General features: G+C 37.7%; 1 protein-coding gene across 5 annotated transcripts in view; it reads right to left on the bottom strand.

The window, feature by feature from the left end:
• PHF21A (PHD finger protein 21A) overlaps window positions 1-20783 on the bottom strand; it is a gene marked incomplete at both ends in the record, with an annotated part of 84747 nt that extends 63964 nt beyond the window's left edge. For all 5 annotated transcript variants that reach the window (XM_079537900.1, XM_079537898.1, XM_079537901.1 and 2 more), the window contains 3 exons: window positions 14538-14603; window positions 16505-16537; window positions 20730-20783. In XM_079537900.1, the coding sequence (XP_079394026.1) occupies window positions 14538-14603; window positions 16505-16537; window positions 20730-20783 (153 nt within the window). The remainder of the gene's footprint in view (window positions 1-14537; window positions 14604-16504; window positions 16538-20729) is intronic.
• Between the last annotated feature and the right edge of the window lie 384 nt (window positions 20784-21167).

Here is a 21167-nt window from a genome sequence, read left to right as displayed (position 1 = left end):
CAGAGAAGCATACTGTACTAGCTGGTTCAATTCCAGGGATCCAGACTATCAGCTCTATTAACAGTGCACTTCATGAGGGAAGTAATATAACAAATGTAAGCTAGGGTCAAAGGGTGTTCCTTGCTTTCTCCTCGTGAAGGCATGAGTGTCTCAGAGCTTCATTCTTCGGACTCCAAGGATCTTGGATGAAGACAGGAGGAGATTTTCCTTGGGATTTCTTTTTTCATTCCATTGGCTTTAGTAGCTTGGTGGGGGATGGGGGGAGGTTTTGTTTGCTTTTAAGCTCTGTTGTGTTAGTCTTTGTCATTTACAATTCCTTTCTGGCTGACCTGGCTGCTGGTTTGTCTAGAAAGAACCTGACTGCATCAGCACACCAGTGAAAAATTACTGAGCACCATCTTAGTTTCACAGATGTCTTTCCTCCCAGACATGCTAACCCATCACCCTGCTACCAAGCAAAACAGTTGTGATGAGAAACTGGGGGGACAAAGAAGCAGAAAAAAAAAATAGATGCTGCCCTGCTTGGAAAATGCAGAGAGAGTAAAAATTAATAATAAAAAATCCTCATGCAAGTGCCTGCCACAATTGGTAATGTGTATATAAGTAAATATTTATGCATAATCTTTAAATATTTTTATGCTTCCTATATTTTTATTTTTTTTAATCCACAGCTGTAAGCAACTAAATCTAAATTTTCATATTATTTTTACTTGATACTTCTTTTTTTTTAGTATTTTTCATAGCAGCATCAAATATATCATTTATCACTCGATAATTCCTATGTACTTATCTAAAATACAGATACCTTACAGCATTAGACTAAAGGCACCCTCTAGAGTACCTGATTCTGAAAATAATGTCTTACTGCTAATTTCTGTTCAAGTTTCAGCAACACTTTGAAACATGAGAACAAAGTCACCAGTAATAGCTTCGTCTTGTATACGTTTCAAGTCTAAAAATAAACAAAAACTGTCTTTTCAACTAAATGTAAGAACTACTTTTATTTTTATTTTTATTGAATTAACTCTACAGGACTTAAAAAGAAACTTGTCTATTTCCAATTTGTGAAAAAATCCTTTAAAAAGGCAAAATCCCCTACACTTTTCAACCAAGCACCAAGTGCAGGACAAATTCTCTCTGCAGCTATGCCTGTGCAAGACCACTACAAACAAACAAAAGCAGCTAAAGAAAATTTACATCCTTTTTGTTTAAGATTTTCTTTTTTCTTTTTTTTTTTTTTTTTTAAATAACTTGGCAATAGGAATAAAGACACCCAGAGGGGACCATCATTCGGGCGAGATTTTCTGTTACCCGCGAATAATTTTATTCTGCTTGTGTTAGGTTTTCCTGAAAATAGCATCGGCCGCGACAAAATTCAAAACTGTAACAGGAGTTTTCCATGTGCAACTCTAACAATCTCTATCCTCAGTACTTAAACCCCAGTCACTCAGGACTACTGTATCTACTTCACACACAAGGCTGCTGTGTGGATTAGCTGCTCCCAAGGGAGAAGGAAGAAAGACCAGGGTTTTCTTCCTTGCCACCATTCAGGTACATTTACCACAGCTGCACCCTTGCAAGAGAAGACTCTGAAACCACAGATGGTTCAAAGCTGTGGCTGTGCAGCTCTTTTGCCACAAATAAATTCTGACAGCTGTCAAACAAAAGTTGTTCCACCCTTCCTTTACTTCAGCCCTTCCTTTCCACCACTTCCTGAACGCCAAAAGCAACATTGATTCAGCTGCACATAAGCAGAGGGAGCAAACTGGATTGTGCTCAAAAAACAGCACACGTGAGTTAGTTTTCAGGCAATTTGTTGATTCCACTTACAGTGAAGCAAGAGGGACATAGGCTCTGGCACAAGAGCAGGGCAGAAATAAGCAGTTAGACCAAGCAAGAAAGCAGGTCACTATATTCAGCAGCAGTTGTAACATGATGCTTAATCAAAGCAGCCATATAATCACAACCCATGAAAGCACAAGGTAAGAGACTCTAGCTCAGTTTTGGCTATGAAACACAGCAAATTTGACGTCTTGGAAGCACAGCAAAGGTTCCAGAGAAAGATAAAATACAGCAGTGCAGCCCTACTTCCCCAGCCCCTGTGCAGGGCCTCTGTAACTCCAGAGAATGATACCATGAGAGTCACTGTGAGCCCAACCACAGGATACTCCTAAGGAGATATTTCTTCAGTAACTTGCTTATAGTCTATTAAATACTAGCAGGAAAAGACAAAGAAAATAGCTTTTAAAAGGCAGGTTTTGGGGAGAAGCAGTCTGAGCAGAGGTGAAGTGCAGGTAACAGGCATAGCACAGACAGACTGCTCTCCACAGGCAAGTATGGAAGAAGTGGATGCTGGGCAGTGAGCAAATCCAGATGAGGTGAGCAACAACCATCTTGCTGTGAGCATCCCCTCAGGACTGGCTGCTAACAGGACCTCTCCTGGGTCCTCCTTGCTTACTTTCCGTTCAAGATGCACTCCTGTCTTTGGCCTGGTCGAAGTTAATTGCATTCACCTTTCAGCATGACACAGCAGCAATTATCCCCCGTCTTACTAGAGAGTTTTCATCAAGTGAGCATAAAATTATTATGGCACCCAGCATTTCTATCTGGTCTTGGAACTTGCTGTTCTAAGACATTGGTAGAGAGAAAAAATAATTATTATAGAAATTTGTATAACTAATATCCAAAATATTAGTGGGGGACGGATGAGAACAAGGCTCTGTTTTCACAGATGGTCTGACTGCCCCACCAAGTCCAAGAAAGCACAGATATTACTCTATCCTGTGGGTTGTAGGAACAGCAGTAAGAAATAAAACATCAACAAAAACACCTCCGTCCCTTGCATGCCTCAGCTTGGGGTTAAGTGCAAGTCCACAACCCATTTCTCCTGTCATGCAGAAACTGATGAGAGATTATGTCATCAATTAGTCAAACCTCGTCTTTTCAAAGAATAGACTTCTGCTTGGGAGGTCTCAGAATATTTAATGTGCCATGAGACACGTAACTGAACAGAGAGAAACCCCAAGTACCAGAAGTGGCAAAACAAACTTTTTGTCTCAGCAATTTTCTAGTCTTAATCAGCATATTGCAACAGCAGATCATTAATATTTTAAAAGCAAATAAAGAATGTAATGAAATTTTGGAGACATCTTGACCCACTAAGATATTCTTGAAAGCTAAGGTTCAGAATGACTATGTGTGTCAGTTAAATGGGTCTCATGCTAACTGAAGCCAGGAGGGAAGCTCACTATTAAACCATGTTCCTGAAAAGAGAAGTTGCGTATGCTTTTAAAGCTAGCAGAAGAGCCACCTTATAAAGATGTAAACAAGCCTATGACTGAAGGAAGATTTTATATCACCATCAAGACTTTGAATAATTGGTGATATTCGCTCAAGCAGCTTTTGAATTATGTAGAATTCACAGAACAATTCTGAGAAGTTCAAGTTTAATCCCATGCATCTGAGTACAATTGATGTAAAACTTACTAGGAAATCATGGAGTAAAAAGCATTTACAACACTGTTAATAAAGCAAACGGATAAGCAAAGGCAAAAACAATTTACCCTTTACCTTTTAGAAGTACTATGCAGGTTACTAAATTCATATTGTACATTAATACCAATGCTTTGATATCATGCCCAATTATCTTAGAACAGGTATAAGCTTAACATTTTTAATGAAGGAATTATATTTCAGAAACAGCATTTATATTCAAAACTACAATAAAAACGGTGCAATGTTTCAAGTTCTAAACTCTTTGTGAAAAATGAAAGGACAGTAACTTTCTTACTATTCAAATATAAAAACCTTTGTATTCTACACGGAGCAGTACCACCACGCTGCAGTGCACCAGCTGTTACCACAGAACAGCAAGCAGGTACAATCCATTACTAGCCCATGCAGTGCCACTCTCTTGCTTCTGCTGGCCATCCTTGTAAACACTGCCTACTGCCCACGTTCTCGCCAGAGAAACCAAGTTCCAGGGATATTGAAATTGACATTTATATCACCACAATGCATCTTCCTAGGGCAAAAGATGAAAGCGATGCGTTTGGATTTATTATCAAAAAGAAAAGCCTCCACGTTTTGTCTGGGTGATCCAGGAAAAACACATTGTAAACCATCGATCTGTACACTACACCCAGCTAGTACAGCCAAATATTTTTAGAAGCAGCCATTTATTTCCCCCTTTTAGGTGCTCTGTTTTGTGACTGACATCTAGCAATTCTTGGTGACATCAGGAAAATACTTTCGCCTGGCAGGCCCTCCTGCCTTTCTGCTGTGGCTGCCATCTTCACTTCTCGCAGCACTCGGAGACATTTGCATTCCAGGTGTCGATTTTGATGGGTTCATGAAATCTGAGGGTTTTTTTTTTTTTATAATCTGACATGATACACATTGATAACAAATCCTGAAGAGACAACTTCAGATCATAACTAAGCATCCTCAAAAAGACCCTTCCCTTAACAGATCAAGGTTCAATTTGTAGTATCTCTATCTCTCGTGTGAGATTTTTTTGGCTTAAAAATTAAGATCTTTGCAGAAACTTCATTCTCCACTACTGAAACAACATCAGAAAAAAGATACGCAGCTACTTGAATACATTTAGAAGTAATTTGGGAGAAATTACCAAGTCTCTCACCAGTCTTCCTTAAAGAAGACCATTATGAACTCCAAATCTGTTTTGTAATAATTAAATCTAAGGGAATATTTAAAGGAAATTAACATACACATAGTCACAGTTAAAGACAAAATCTTTCAAATCGTTCTTATCTGTATCTATAAACATAAATTAGTCTCATTTGCTTCTGATATCAGCTCCATATCTGATCAAAATGAATCTTCTCCACTGCGTACTGTATTGCACACCAAAATCCTTTACATGGAAACTACTGAAGTTCTTACTGCTATGTTAAAAGCAGAACTGCAGCCAATGTTTCAATGCACTAAAGAATCCCAACGGCTCATTCCTGAAGTCTTGCTGTATGGAAGAAGCCTCCATCAAACCAGCCTCCAGGTGCAGGATTCCTGCACCTTACAGAAGACAGTAAGCTGAGAAATTTCTTCTTTGTTTGGCGAACAGAACCGAATCTTAGCCAGGAAACTATTTTCATCTGAAAAGCCTAAAGAAACTGAAAAGCTCCTTCTATTTTCAAGTTTCAGAGAACACTGTGCCTTTAAGCCACACAATTTTAATTGCGCAGCAGATAGATGTCAGGAACTTAGCATCTTGGGCTCCCCCAAATGATTTATTCCGAGAACAGGACTGTTTCTGTCTCTTGAGATATAAGATGAGGCTTGATGAGATGGAGAATCTACAGATGCAGAGTTGTATGAGCTGATCACTAAGGCATTTGTCCACAAGCCCCAAGGTGTGCATGGAACTTCCAAGGCCAGAAAGCTGCTGACAACAGCCAGGCAGATCCCCACTGCCCTGAGCTGGCTGCAGCTCCCAAGCACAAAGCACCGCTCTGAAAAGCTGCCACACCAAAATGAAATGATCTACAGACTGTATTGGATCTGGAACAAGATTCTACAGGCCCAAAGACTGCCAAGTACTCACATTTCCAAAAATCTAAAATAAAAGGATAGCCACTCAGTCTACAGGACATTAGGCAGCTCTAGAACTTAGTTCTGAAAAATTCACATCACTCTTTTTTCAAAGAAAAAAAATAATAATGTGTGTTCCGCCCTCTACAACAAGTGTGACACACTTCTCCTTCCCTCTTAGCAAGCGCCATTATTAGGGTTTTTACTTACAGGGCAAATTAAAAGCTAGTTTGTTTCTTTTTGTAGCCCAGCCCCAACTGTTTTACATACCAGTGCCCACTAACATGGACACACTGTCAACATTTTACCAACGCAAACTTAAGAAGAAAAATCGTAAGCACTTCACTGTTCCTAATTCACGTCACCAAACTTAGAACAGAATTTATAGGACAAAGAAGAGATGCTCATCATAACTCAAGTGCTTTCTCCCTGATGGCTTTCAAATGCCTATCCTAAGGTATTTTGAATTTCTTGCTATTAAAAGCATATAGAATGAGAGCTCTCTTCCATGGAATTGATCAGATAAGCGATAAAAGCAAAACAGGTAAAGAACTCACAGGCATTAACTGAAGCTTAATCTTCCTACATATTTTCTACAGTCAGTGGGGTGAGGGCAGGGCCCTCACAAAGGCAATGCAGAGCAGGAAGAATTAGGTTCCCTCGTCTGAACCGGCTCCTGGAAAGTTCTCCCTGTCTCACCATTCATCCCCTGGCAACAATACCCCTGGGCTCACATTCAGCCTCTGTCAGCACCTCCCAACACAACTAAAATTCAAAATTAGTTCCACCAAAACATGCATCAGAGTTCTACACTTGCTGCCATCTGAAATTTACCTGTTATATTACAATTAGGGGACATTTGAGAAGGATGACGCACCTCGCACACCAACACCAGCTTTCACTGACGTAGGCAGGAGGAGAAAACAAACAGTAAAATTCACATTGACTGGACTCATCTTTTAAGAAAATAATATCCTCATTATTTCTACCGACAGAAAATAAGCACTGGTCCAGCATCCACCACAACAAACACCCCGTGTGCCTGTAAACCGACTCCAAACCAACACTATGAAAGTTATGCAAGACATCACATTCATTTCAGATCGTTTCAAAAATAAGCGCAAGACTTTAACTGGATGTTTCCACAATGTGCTATGAGGCTGTTATACATAACTGGTATGCTGGAAAATACCACCTAAGGCTAACTACCCTTGTCAGTTTTGTTTTGTCCTTGGCATAACACCATTAAATAAGCTGATTTTTGCTAATAAAAATATTTTAGCCTGTAACTGCAGTATTTTCTATAGCTTACTGTGCAACAATAAAAAGCAAGTTTCAGGAAGTGGCTTCTTTTCAAATCAACTAACTTGTAGCAATTGGACAGATCAATACAATGGGAAAGGCATTACAACAAAAGTGCAATGATAAGAGAATCAGCAAGATAGAAAAGTGCTATAAGGGAAGAGAAGATTGCTCACCCATATGAGAAGATTCCAGGTTCACAGAGGAAAGCTTCACTAAAGAGGGATCTCCAAGGAAAGATCCTTCCTCAGTGGTACTCAGCCCTTAAATGAGATCTAAGAGAGGTGCAGCCAGGCTCCTCCCCTTTTGGTCACACACCTGAATTGCCTTCACCTGTGCTCCCAGGGCTGACCGGGTCCTTTCCCCAGGTGCTCAATCAGTTGTTCAGGCCACAGCTCAGCAGTTAGCATACACTTGGGCAGCAGAGAACAAATAGCAAACAATTTTTTTGCATCAATTCTACATGTTTGACACACTGTCTCTCTTATCCATTCCAAAATTCAATCCAGATGGGGACCAAACAGCTGCAATTAAAGCTGAAAATATATTTGGTGTCTGAGAAGCAGCTCCCCAGATTTGATTCCCCTTCTCATACTAGTACACTTAGACTATGTCAAAATACCATTTCTTCAGCCATGGGGTTGCTCTGCTAAGGCATGTAGAACAGGACATGGTAAGTCAAATCCACAGGTCCTAACAGCTGGTCTGGCAAGTTATGCTGTCTATTCAAAAGTAAATCCAATTATTTTCACAGATCAACACACTCAAGTGATTTATTGTACTCTTCAATGGCTGAAGGCATTAGTATGAGAACTAAGAGAATGCAGTTAAGTTTCCAGTTTGGTAGCTGACCGACATAGTACACTGTCCCTGTCTTGCATCTTTCCCCCACTCTAAACATCGGTCATGTTCAGGAAAGACATTTGCAGTGTAATACAAAATGTGACTGCTGTTCGTCCAGACGCACTCTACTACCTGCATTTGCACCACTTGTTGCCCCTGCAGGGTTGGCCATCTCTCTGGACAGGCTTGCACACCAGATCCAAGACACGTCTCTCACTGCTATCAAACATTCCCATTAAAAAAAAATAATTATTTTGAGCCAAGGGTTTCCACAAAAGAGTTGCACCCTAGCACAGTGAGATTTTACTTTAGTTGGAAAGTCTACTACAACAATATTATCTTCCGATTTCCTTTTCTAAGTTGTGCATTTAGCTTAATAGATTGGGTTACTTTAACTGATCCAGCTTACAAAAAAAACCTTTAGATTTAATCCTTTTTCCTGAGCTCCCAAGGAAGACATCTTAAAAGGTGTTATATAAAACATCCTAAATCCCAGTCATCACAATCTTTCTCCCATCCTTCTTTCAAGTATAAATGGGCATTAAAATAACTACCCATGTCTGAGGTTGCTCAGCAAGGCAAAATATACAGGAGCAACTAAAAACCAGCTCTCACCATCAGTAGGGGATTTTCAACAAAATGCTGTAGTTTAACTGCTTATTTTCTACCCACAATGTTGCTTTCCAAACAGAGAAGGCTATCTTGGAGATACAAGCCAAGGCAAGCAAAGATGAAAAAGATGCATTCAACTAGCCTCAATTCAAGAAGTTCTGCAGCTGCATCCAAATCTGACTTAAATAATGTATGAATTCAAGAACTAAAAGTTGAGCCAGAAAATTATTGCTGAAGGATGGGTGGCAGAGGGAGGGAGTGTAGGTTTTGGGTATTTTTTTTATTTATTTATTTATTTTCCCCCCCTTTGTTTGATGATATACTAAAGCGGTCATTTGAGTATCCTAAATTAAGTTACTGCAGTGCTTATATATATTAGATATGCAAAAATGAGTTTCAGAAATTATCAAGCAAGAAATCTAGATGGAATTATTTCAGGAGAATGGGAAATCTACATTCAGATGCTAGTGTGGGTTTAATAAGAGCTAGCATTACAAGAGGCCCAACAAAGCTTAGCAATATTTCAGTCATTGTATGAAAACAACTACAACATCAATTTTGCAAAAGAGTTTGGGGCAAAAGATGCATCAGGGAGAGATGCATGCACTTTGCCTATCTGAAGTCATACGTACAACATCCACAGTTTCTTTCAGACAGTACCTCTCGAGAATATGAAGATGGTAATTTGATGAGAAATCATTATATTCACATTTCCACAATATTTGGATACAAATTAAATGTCAAAGATTAAAATAGCGAGCTCATACAGATCTCTCAGACGTTCACTTTCTAAACAGGTGCTGCTCACCCTGATTAGAGGGTTCAGAAGGTTCCTATGACTCACAGAGGCTGTCAACTGGACATAAGGAAGACAAGAAATACCGAGTGACTACTCCAAACTATCCAAGAAGGAAATCTACAAATACTCAACTCTGGGAAGGCACAAAATTGTTTTCATATACTCTAAAACTGCTTTACGAACAGTTGACATAAATGGATGCTATGGTTACATGGAAATTAGAATATCTATCATTCATGCCATTTAGTTAAAAAAAAAAAAAAAAGTTAGGTGTTCAGTAATATGTATAGGTCAGATAAACAACTGGAACCAAAATTAAGCATTACCTGCCTCAAGTTATTAGTTACTACACATTCAGATAGCGTATTTGCACAGTGCCTCCATTACTGACTGAATAATTGGCATTTTAATGCGCCCTTGATGGAGCTTGGGGAGATTAGGAACTTCAGGCAAAACCGACAGAAGTGAGCAACTTCATTGTTTATTTATTTCCATAGTTTACATACTAATGTTCTCAAAGCCTTCACTGGGCATACCTACTACATAAAGGCATATCTCACCCACCTTCTTACGAACAACGCAAATACATTTTTAAGCGTTCTTCCCTCGCTGCTAACTGTACTGCTTCCCTCCTGCTTCCTCGCCGTCTTACACTTACTTTCCATTCACCAAAGCACAGCATTTCACACTTACAGAATATGACTGAACATGTTTTGGGTAAGATTTGCTGATAACGTGTTCAAAAAGGCTCCATGAAAATTCACCTTTACTATGGATAACAAGCACGCAAGGAGAGCGAGCTCACAGGAAGCATTTGTGCACATTACCAATCTATTTAGTTCTTTGTTATGGAATGTGGAATAAATAGAGCAATATTAATCCCGTTCCTGACTGTTTTTAAAGAATAACTTTCCCCATCCAGTTTAAACCTCATGTTTACATTTATACAACCATATAAAACCAAGGGCTAGATTACAGTACCATTCCTAAAATCCCTCCAAAACCTCCTTTCCTTTCACTTGCTATTTAGCAGCAAGGTTAAAAGGAGTCTTACCCAGAACACACGGGATTTAAAATAATCTAAACTACTTCAATTTGCTCTAAGCTTTAAACACAAGCAGAAGTCAGTAGATTCATGCATAACATCTATAATGAGAGAGAATCTTGTTTTCCAATGTGCATTTTACCTGGTGAGATTCTAGTTTCAACTCAGTAAAGTATGTTAAACTTCACCCAGCACCCTGCTCCAAAAAATACAAACAAGTATCCCTACGCTAAAAACTATTTTAAAATACTTTTCCACATCACTTCAATTTCAAAGAACTGCATATACTTACAAAGGTGTCTGTGATTCTATGATACTTTATTCTTTCCACGTCAGAGGAAATGCATTAGAATACAAGTCTGTTTTTTACAAGATTGTTTTCTTGAAGATTAAATTAACTGCACTGCAACTAACTATAAGAAGACACTTCCAATTTATTTTCAAAAAGAGAGCGCAACTTCTTTAGCATATAGTAAAAAAGGTGATGGTGACAGGCATAAGGTCAAAAGATTCTACTCCTGTAAGCTTTCCTTCACACTTCAGACAACATTGCTACAACTTTTCTTAGAAAGTATGATAAGCAGATGTCAAATATGGAGCAATTTGTACACGATGCTGTTAAAAAGCATTTGTTTCCTGCCCGCTTCTCCCTTTACATTTCCTCATTCAAATAAATCTGACCTTTTTCATGTCACTGGAAAAAAAAGCACTGTAATGATATGCACCAAGTGATGCCACATGTGAAAAAGCATCTTATTTCTTAATTAACAAAATAAGAAAAGCAGCAGGAAAAAAAGTGCTACTTAACAGGTGAATTGGGATGTAACCTTACATCAGTCCTGATCCACAACAATTTTTCACTGATGCTGTCAACAGTAATTCCAGGTCAAATTCCCAAAAGGAAGGAAAAGAAGTACATGTTACTAAATTTCCTCCTGGAAAAATTCAAGAGCACATTCTTTATGTTTTTACTTTAAAGGATATGTTCAACACAAACAAAAGCTGAGTGGTGCACAGGCAATTTCCTACAAGGTAAACGCCTACAAAACAATGCCAAGGAAAGGCACTAATCAAGAATACAAAGGGAAGAGCACTGAAGATTCTACTACTTTCTTACATGTGAAAATAACATTGTTTTTAAAAGCATAATAAGAACAGAACTACACAGCAGTAGAACTAATTCAAATTTAAAACCCAAGTTTAGATTTGGGAATTACAACTTTTGCAAGAAGTTACTCCTGACTTTGCTTTATTAAAAGAGATGGCAGGGTAGGTTAGAGCAGCAAGAAGGAAATCAGTTTTAAAAGCAATGCAGTCTCAACTGTAACACTGATGTTAATAGCTGAAGGGCAAGACTATTAAACTGAATTCACCTTTCTGCCTCAAGATTAGGAAAACCCAGCTTAGAATGCCATGTTAATAACATGAAGAGACTAGGAGGAGAAAATAATTGTCTGTATCATTCATTTTTACTGCCCTCTAAATGCAAATCACATTCAAGAAAGCTTTTTTTCTTTTTGAAGTTTTTCTTCCATAAGATAACACTATCAGTAGACATTGCTCCATCATCTTCTAGATGAAATAAATCAAAGCACTTCTTCCCACCATCTCCAAACTTCCAATAACCATACGTGTACTTGCCATACCTTGTGCTGGAACAGTTTCAACCTGTATCAAGTAACAGATTTATTCAGGCTTAAGCCTACACACAACATAGCCTACTTGGTTTCTTTCCCCACTTTGCCAGAACTTTTCGATGTCACAAACTTCTAAACAGAACTCTCATCATTAATTCTCAGTCAGAAACATAAGGCCCTATGAATCACCACAGTGACTGCACTAATGTCAGCACTACTCTCACAGTGCTTCAGAAATTGAGGGGGAACCTAAAGTGACTGAAAGCTTTTAGCTCCACTACCACTGACTTGCTTCTTGCACTACAAGTCTTTCATTCATACAATTTCATTACATGAAAGTGCAAAGCGAAAGGGTTAAGTTGGCATAACGTTTCACAAGCCAGAAATATTTCAGCATTCCATGTGTATAACTTCACGGCCTCAGCTCCACTCCATAGCCTCAGAGGAGGGACATCACACTGGTTGGAGCTTTAATATTTCACATTTCATTAGAAACTGATCAAACAGTGACAATTATGCCTCCTGTAACTGTCCATAGCGCAACTGTTAGGCCCTCAGAGTTTATTCATTGGATATTATATGTCAAGAGTACTTGGCTCTGAACAACATTACGGATAACACACATTGTACTTTACCATCTTCCTCAAGAAATGCACTGGACGATATAAAGAAATTATTTATTACACAAAACATTTCCCCATCCTGAGAAAATTAAATTATTGAATCACATTCTCCCCATGTAACAACTGATAGTAATTGTTTCTCCCAAAATAAGAACTGAAAGTGAGAACAGAAATAAAGGCTTTGTTGCAGTCTCTATAGTGCTACTTTAACTCGCATTGCCAAGCCACAGCTATCCATACAACAGATTCCTACAATTACTAGGAAGTGAGCATTTCTCTCCATTAGGAAGTAGTTGTGTTTAGTTGGTTGATTTTGTTTGTTTTTAGTGTTTTGGGTGTTTTTTCCCCCAACCTTTTCCTAGAACTTATTTACCACTATGACTGCATTTCAGCATCCACACTACTTTAATAACTCAGTTATCTGGGACACTGGCAGATCTGCAGACTAGTGGTAGATATAACAAAAAGTACCTAAACCTCAACAGTCAGAGAAGGTCACTGTTCTATGGATAGCCAAAGCCACAAAAATGCAAAGACCGAGACCAAAGTGTGACTTCGTATTTACTGCACTCTCTGAGTGATGGAAGTAAAATCAGAAACCTGTTTTTCAGAATCTTTTGGAAACATAGCCCATGTTATTCTCCATGAACAAATGTGCTTCAGCACTCTGAACTGTAACTTTCAGCTCTGTATGAAGCTATATATAGCTGTGGTCTTGAAGGTAAATAATTTAAAGCATTGAATATAGTAATACGTATTTTATAATGTAAGTTTAAAAGTTCCAATAGGACATGCATCTTATCTTCCACTATCTCACTGCTGATCATGTGAACTGGTAGTCAATTTAAGTTGCTTCGTGGCATCGAGGCAAGCTAATTTTGAAATTACCATGGGCCCCCAGAGCTTCCTAGAGAATTCTGAAGCTGCTTGCTGCGAGACACAGCTGTATGCAGAGGCTCATGCTGGTTTTAGAGAATAAATCATCTTCAAGAGAGGCATGCCATCACAACAGCAAAAACCTCAGTTTTTGTTGAATTAGAATTCTCATTAAAAAATCATTTTCTTTATTATCCTTACATGTTCTTTACTAGACTTATTGTTCCAGTACCAAAACATGCTATAATTTTTTAGTAAACAAAGTTTCTAGAGAAATGTTTATCATTATCTACTTCTTTCCTTAGGAAAGGCATTTCCTATTGCAGACTAAAAAACAGCAATTCTTCAAGCAGAACAGATAACAACAGATGTACATAGGTATCTAGGTGGGACACTGACACATAACTACGTTTGGTTTTTTTTCCTATGCACATATTTTAAAATGCCTCCCATCTTCAAAAGGTGTAAGCTGTTGACCCCAGCAGCCAACCTAATTCAGTTCAGTTACTCACACAATAGCAATAAGAGTCAGGGACTGCTAAGTCAGTTTAATTGTGGGGGGATTTCTGTATCTGACTGCTTTTCTGTTGTTATAACACAAATGAGAACAAATTTCCAGATGTCTCAGTGTTATTCACTTTTCTTCTAGTTACCCACAAGATGCATCTTCCAGTTCTAAAGTGTTGTTATAAAGCATACAGTTGTAATTATTACTAATACATAAAACCTGTAGAGAACTAATAAATGTCAAATATAAGACAATTGTGGTGCAATTTATCATGATAAAAGCAAGCAACACAGCTCCAATTTGTCTATTAGGTATCTATAACTGACACACATTTACTTGGTCTCGACACAAGGAAATACTGCAGAATACTCATTTATAAGTGCATAGTCTAGTCCAATGAAAACAGAATCTAAAGATTTGCCTGAAGCAGGATGTTTTGGTTTTGTTAAAGTTTTAAAATAACTATATAATAAATGACAAAATTATTTCATTTTTCCATCTCCCTTAATAAAAAAACATTAGTTTCAATGCTAAAAAATTCATAGCTTCCATCGATTAAACTAATTGCTTTCTCGATGGACTTGTAATATTCATCTTGTCTTTCACTGAGAGGAATCAAACACAATCCAAAGCACCTGTTTGCCCACACTTACTTTTTGTACTTCAATAACTTTAGCAGTTATCTCAGAAGCTGAGAGAAGATGCATCTTTAGAAAAAGGTGTTAAAAGTACATCTCCCTACCTGTTTCTCACTCAGAGCTGTGATTTTGGCTTGAAGTTCATGAAGCTGTTTCTTCAAATCAGCATTCTGATTAGAAAGAAAAAATATCTGTGAGAAAGATATTCCATTTGTTAACATAGAGTAGTAGCAGGAAGGCTTTTTTTTTCACATTATACTACAAATGCAGCACCTCTGGATGTACAGCCAATTAAAATCAAGAGGCTCAACAAAGCCTTGCTTAAGTTACTGAGTGCAAAAAAACCATCAGAGGACTTTTGTAGCACTCAAAGAGAGTCCGGAACTCAGATTTCATTAAAACATCCATTAGTGCTCACCACAATGTAAAGCACATTTTCACATTCCATCAAGTTTACAAATTAAACAAGAAATGTTTGTCAATATATAATATGACAGTATCATATTGCATGCAATGGTACTTCACCTAAAGCATGTGCTCATCTGTGCTATTTAAGCAAAGACATACATTTGATTACGTTGAGCACCAGTAACCGTATCTATTAAATCTTAACTGCCACACATGCCAAATGAAGGCCAACATACCTAAGTATTCATTTCCAAATGTTTGTGTGCCTTAGACTATATTTAAGAGAATTACATCTGCCTTAGCACATCATTCATATCAGCACTTTGCTTACAATAGCTCTTTAAGATTTGAAAGCAATAAACACCACTATAAAGATGCAGTAAGAAAACAATTTTTACCAGGACTGTTTCTTTTCTACTAAAAATATTTTAAAAGAACCCAAGCAATAATGCACTCAGTTTAAAGACTGTGAAGCTCTGAAGAAGTATGACAAGGAAGCAAACCTCCCTGCAATTTTATTTTCTTTTCCCTAATTTATGTTGTATACTCTTTACACTGGATTATGCAGGTTTGCTGTACAACACAACACTAAAACCTAAGACTAATATTGTTACAGAAACTTCACGTTCAAGAAAACTTCTCTGTTCTTATATCCATCTACAGATCTGAAATGCATTAAAATCCCAACTCAGTTATTTGTAGATAGCTTTATCTAATATAAACACAGCCTCAGTGAAACAAGATATTGACTAATCATTCTCCCTTTTCCCTAGATTCTACTTTATACATTTTTATCCCAGAATATTATTAAGAATTCTGAAACAGTGACCAAATTTACTCTTAATGATTCCATGAACTTTGCACGGCTGTTTGCTGCCCTGACATCTCTCACTAGACTTGAGCAGAAAGCCAACTACGCTGTAATCACCAGCAGACTTGTCTATAGAAAGGAGGAGCAGCAAACTTTTAGCAAGTAGATTTTCCAATACAATTTTACTATGGGGATGGATGCTCTTACTAGCAAGCCTGAAGTAACTCCCCATTTAGCAAACATGAGTGCTCAATTGCAGGATAAACCAAGTCTCTTTACATAGCCACTGGGAAAGAAGAAGTTTTTGCCGTCTACACAAGGATCCTAGTTACCCAGGCTTTGGTAGCTCTGAAACGCCGCAAGACCAAGTGGCCACGCTTCAAATATTACAGTGCCGAAGCCGGATAATTAAGACAGGCAAACTGAATGAAGTCTTAAGCAATGTTCTTCATTCAGACAAAGTTTCTTGGAAGGAGGATCCTCTTTTGGCTTGTATAATAATTCAGACAAGAAAAACACTACATCTAGAAATTGCAGATTTGGCGAAGAGACATTTCCAGAAGAACCAGAGACGTAATACTTGAGTTGCATTATTGCCTGCAATGGTCCCATGATTTAAAATACTAAGAAAGAAGCAAAAGGCTCCAAAAAGACTTGGTGGATTTTTCTTTGTTGGCGCGTATCTTAAAAGAACAATGCAGTCATTTCTTTAAAGATTTGTTCTTAATTGTTTTCTTCTAAAAATTGTGCTAACATGGAAGAACATGATGAAATATCTGAAATTCTCAAACTTGGTGCAGTTATTCTCTCTCTTCTTAGAGATACATAAAACAATACAAAATAGATAGTTACCTGTGGATCTTGCTTCATTTGGGCAACCAGTTTCTAGAAAGAAAGAGACGCAATGATAAAATAAAGACTTATGAAGGATCCTGTTGAGCAGTGCAAAACCAACATTTTTGGAGAATCTTTATAAGAAATACACCAAAATACACATTTCATAGTTTGCAATTGCTAGACCTAATCCATAAGGAATCCAAAACAAATGATTTCTAAACCTATTCTTGTTAACACAGTAAAATTATCACATTAAGTCACCACTTCTCCTCCAAAACTGTTCTTGAATAAGTGATACCTTTGTAGGACAATTTAAGCCAGCTGAAGAAACTGATCTTACAGCCATGACTTCTCTAGAACTGCAGCCGCCTTTGCTTGCATTCACAAGAAACACAAATCACAGAGAATCACTGCAAACAAAAAAGCTGTTTGTGTACTCAGACATAGAACACTTCAAACACCATAGGACTCCCTGTGTGTTGGCTTGGCTGGTACCACATGGAAGATCCATGTTCAGAAGTATCTTTGCCACTTTTCTCCCTCAGTCAGAGAGATTGATATCACTGTAGAAAAGATGCCCTCTGCATTCAAGGGAAAGTGGATAGATGGTTACCATTCACTATTCTTTCTCCTTTGCTTCCTTCAAGCAGCTGCAGAAGGATGTTGTCTGTTGATAAGCAGGGAAGTTATCAGGCTGTCACTGAAGACATCTAGAGCCCCGAATGAACAGGCAACAAACCACCCTCACCACTACTCCCAACCCAAATCTCCTCCTTAGTTACAGCTACGTTTTATCACATTACATTGTTCCTAGAACGTGAAAATACGTAGTGCTCCAGCACCAGGAAAAGAAGCGAGGAAGAGAAAGCAAACAAGAAAAATGTTTATTGCCACCTGCATTAATATTACTCAGACAACTCAGATTTGGCCAATGAATTTTTTTTGAAGTGTATTCCATTTCACATCCTGGATGTGATACTAATCACAAAAAGCGTAACACACAAATCTGGGTTAGACCACTGGTCTTTCTGCCCTAATATCTTTTCCTAGCCAACAGCAAACAAGGCCGTCAGTTGGAGAACTGCATAATCATAGTGTTATCTCCCATCTTTCAGAAATTTACAGCTTGGATGACTTCAGTGAAAGATGGTATCTTAGGCTCAACAGCTAGTAACAAACTTTTTTTCCATTAATCTGCTCTCATTACTTTTTGAATTAAAGAAAACACTCCAAATTCTGTAACAATATGTTCCAAAGTTAAATGAGAATATTCTTATGTAAAAGGACCTCCTTCTTTTGAACATGCTTCCTGTTAATGCACGCATGAAGGTAACTGAAATTATGGAAAGCCATTCTTGCTGTTTGTCTACTCATTTTCATACTACATCTATTCACACCTTTCATATTTCAGATTGAGAGCCTCCCTATGCCCTAACCATGCCACTGCTTTGCTCCTTCTTAGCACCGCTCCCTGTACTTCTCTCGTTCTTCTCCATCACTTGCAAACAACGGGATTAGAACTGCATACAACATTCAGGTACTCTGTATTGCAGGAAACGCCTGCTCAGTGCTAATAGCTAATTCAGCGATGTAAGACGGATGGCTCTTCCAAGGTGCACCACTTCGGCATTTATCTACACTCAGTACCATTTTTTCATCATTCAATGTTATGGGAAGTTGAGGTGCTACACTAGCCTTGTGCTTACATGCTTAACTCAGTTTTCCTCAGTGCGTTCCACATTACAGCTTGACAAACAAATCTGTTAGTTTTTACACATACAAAGTTACTGTACAGTCTCAATCACTTAGTGGCCGTAAACTGTTTTAACATATTTGAGGAACACGTAGTACTGCATTATCCCAGTCACAAGAAAAATGTATGTTAAAATGAAGGTATTTTAAAAACACACAAATCTTTTTGCTAAGAAATGAAAAGGGAAAGGATAGCTTAGTTTCTTTCTACCCATCAGCTCGAAGACCCATCCACAAAGCCCATCCCTTCTGTGAGAATAGCGAAATACAGCTCCTCTAACACCTCCTGTGATCAAAACTATGAAGAACAGACTGTTTCAAAATAATCTTAATTAAGTCAACAAAGTAGCAGAATGAACTACTTAGAGTTAATGGGTCTCTTCTCAGGACAAGTAACACAGCTGGTCATGAAGGTGTCTTAATATTAAAGTTGTACTCTGACATAGCAAGTGACCTGGACAGACTTCCCTTAAAGATCAAAATGAAACTAAAAGTACCTTCTCCTAAAGAACTAAACACCTAATTCGGTATTTTAAGATGCTCTCTGACAAATAGGGAGCATCAAAGCTTCAGAGTTCTGACGGTGAACTGGAATAGGCAGGAAATAAGGAGCAATTCTACAAACAAAAATGCAGTCATACCGAGCATCACTTTCTACAGCTATGTAAGCAGTCATGACAAGTGACATGCTGCATCAGGGAGAAAAAGCTGGGAGGCTTTGTTCACACAGTGAAGAGCTGAGCTCCATCACAGACACCTGTCCGCCATGTACAAGAGGAGGACAAAATGTGACTGCGTTTCTCTTGGCAAGCTTTTAAAGCGTCCTTGGAAAAAAAATTAAGTAAGTAAAAGACGACAAGCGAGACAACTCTACAGAACATCTGCAGTACTGCCAAAAGAAAGGATATATTGTATTTTTAAATTGAAGAATTGAAATGTATACAATACATTAAAACTTTTCATTTTGACATTTTTTTTTGTTTGTGCCAAAAGAGTTTACATTTCTGTTGATGGCCATTTGAGCAGCAGAGCAGCTCTAGTTCAAGATGACTTTACGAGGCACCCAACATGTTGCTGTAAGCTTTATTTCCCACTGTAAATGCTTAGACTTGTTTAACCTTAGTAACTGGAATCTACACAGTCTTTAAGAAGTAAACAGTCTTCTGATATAACGGCTTGCAGTCTCACCCACTGAAAGAAAACTTAATTAAATTTGATTTAAGTGCAGACCTCACTTTTCATGATGGCTGGGCAAAGCAAAAGCAAGTGAGACCAAAATATCCTTTATGTCATTAAAAAAAAAAAGTAGTCTTCAATTTTTTCTGACCTTCATTCCTTTTCTTCATCATTACTACAAACAGATGTGAAAGCTTATTAAAATTCTGTGGGGTTTTTTTGTTAGTTTAGGAATAAAGAGAAATAAAGATAACACACGAGAGGTAAATGCTGTTATACAAACACAAGTGTGATTACCAGTCTGCTCACCATACAGCAGACAACATTTGGAAAAAGTTAGTTATTGGCCTTAACTATTTTAATGCCTGAATCAATGCCATGTGTCATTTCTGAATTCTATTACCTCCATAAAAGGCTGTTTGAAGTTCTGAAGGCAAAGGCCTTGGAGTTTGAGGAGAGCAAAACACTTGCCTTTAGTTCTGGAAGTTAACCTATTGTTTTTTTTTTGAACACTTTTCTCCTCAGCTGAAAGTTTTATCTTCATTAAAGCCGACATAACATCATTTAACTAACTCATCCACCCACTCAAGTTTTCTTGCACTATGCTCATCATTGCAACAATTACTGAACAAGTCATCTGATGACTTGTCCAAACAAGTGTTCTAGGTAACTTGAAAATATTTTCCAAAATTCATACAACCATAAGTTTATTTTATCCGTTGTGTAACACTGTGAGTTTCACGGGTCTGAAAGACATACCTGAGAAATACTGGGAGAACTGTCTTTAGAAAACATTAAATCTAATGTTACTAGATGGCAGCTACCCTGCGTTTATAGGTTCTGCTTCAGTAATTTTTGAATTATTTAATATGCTCATGCCTTCTTACATTTGCTTGAGAAGTTCCTTCGCCATAATTTTCCATTCCCAACTTAATATTGAAACTGGATTTAGAATATCAGAAAATCCTTCCAGACAGAAGTTATTGAACACAGTTTTCTGAATGTTTTTTTTTTTAAATCACTGCTAAAGTACATAAAAAAAAAATCCCCATCCACAGCCTGATATGTAGATTTTTTCTACATTTGCCAAAAACAATGGGTGGTGGGGTCAAAAAACAGAAACTATCTTACTATATTATTACATAATAGTTATGTAATTAATATATTAGTATATATCATATATATTACTATATCACTATAACAACCTCTAGTTGTAATGGCATTACCTATTAATGCCATTAGTTGTAGTGCTATCACAGACACTGATGTTGCTATTGCTTAAAAATATAAAGCAAGAAAGAATACAAAATACCTGGTGAACCTGAATTTCCACTTTCAGAGCCTCCTGTAGAGTCTGCAGCTCCATTCTCTACCTTCTCCACTTTCTCTAGATATGTCTGCTGATTCCAGTGCCTTTAGTTCCTGGTTTCCTCTCCTCACCAGTGCTATAAAAAAAAAAAAAAAAAAAAAAAAGTTTTGCTTTAGGTAGGAAAAGACAGAAGTTAACGTGAAAAACAAGAAAAAAAAAAACCAAACAAAACAGAACAGGAATGCTGTGAACTGTATTAAACTACATCTTCCTACCCTAAACACGTGGAATCTTCCAAACACAAGAAATTTAACTAAGAACTGCCTTCCTTAGTGTAGTTTAGCCAAATGCAGCGCTTTTCACATACCCCAAAAGTTGACATCCTTGTCCTTTATCTCATTTTGCAGGAAACTATTTCATTCCAATATTTCATTGCAGTTG

This window comes from Tetrao urogallus (genome assembly GCF_951394365.1).
Source record: "Tetrao urogallus genome assembly, chromosome: 6".
Classification (NCBI taxonomy): domain Eukaryota; kingdom Metazoa; phylum Chordata; class Aves; order Galliformes; family Phasianidae; genus Tetrao; species Tetrao urogallus.
Note: the sequence above shows the minus strand (reverse complement) of the source record. Positions and strands in the feature narration are given on the sequence as shown.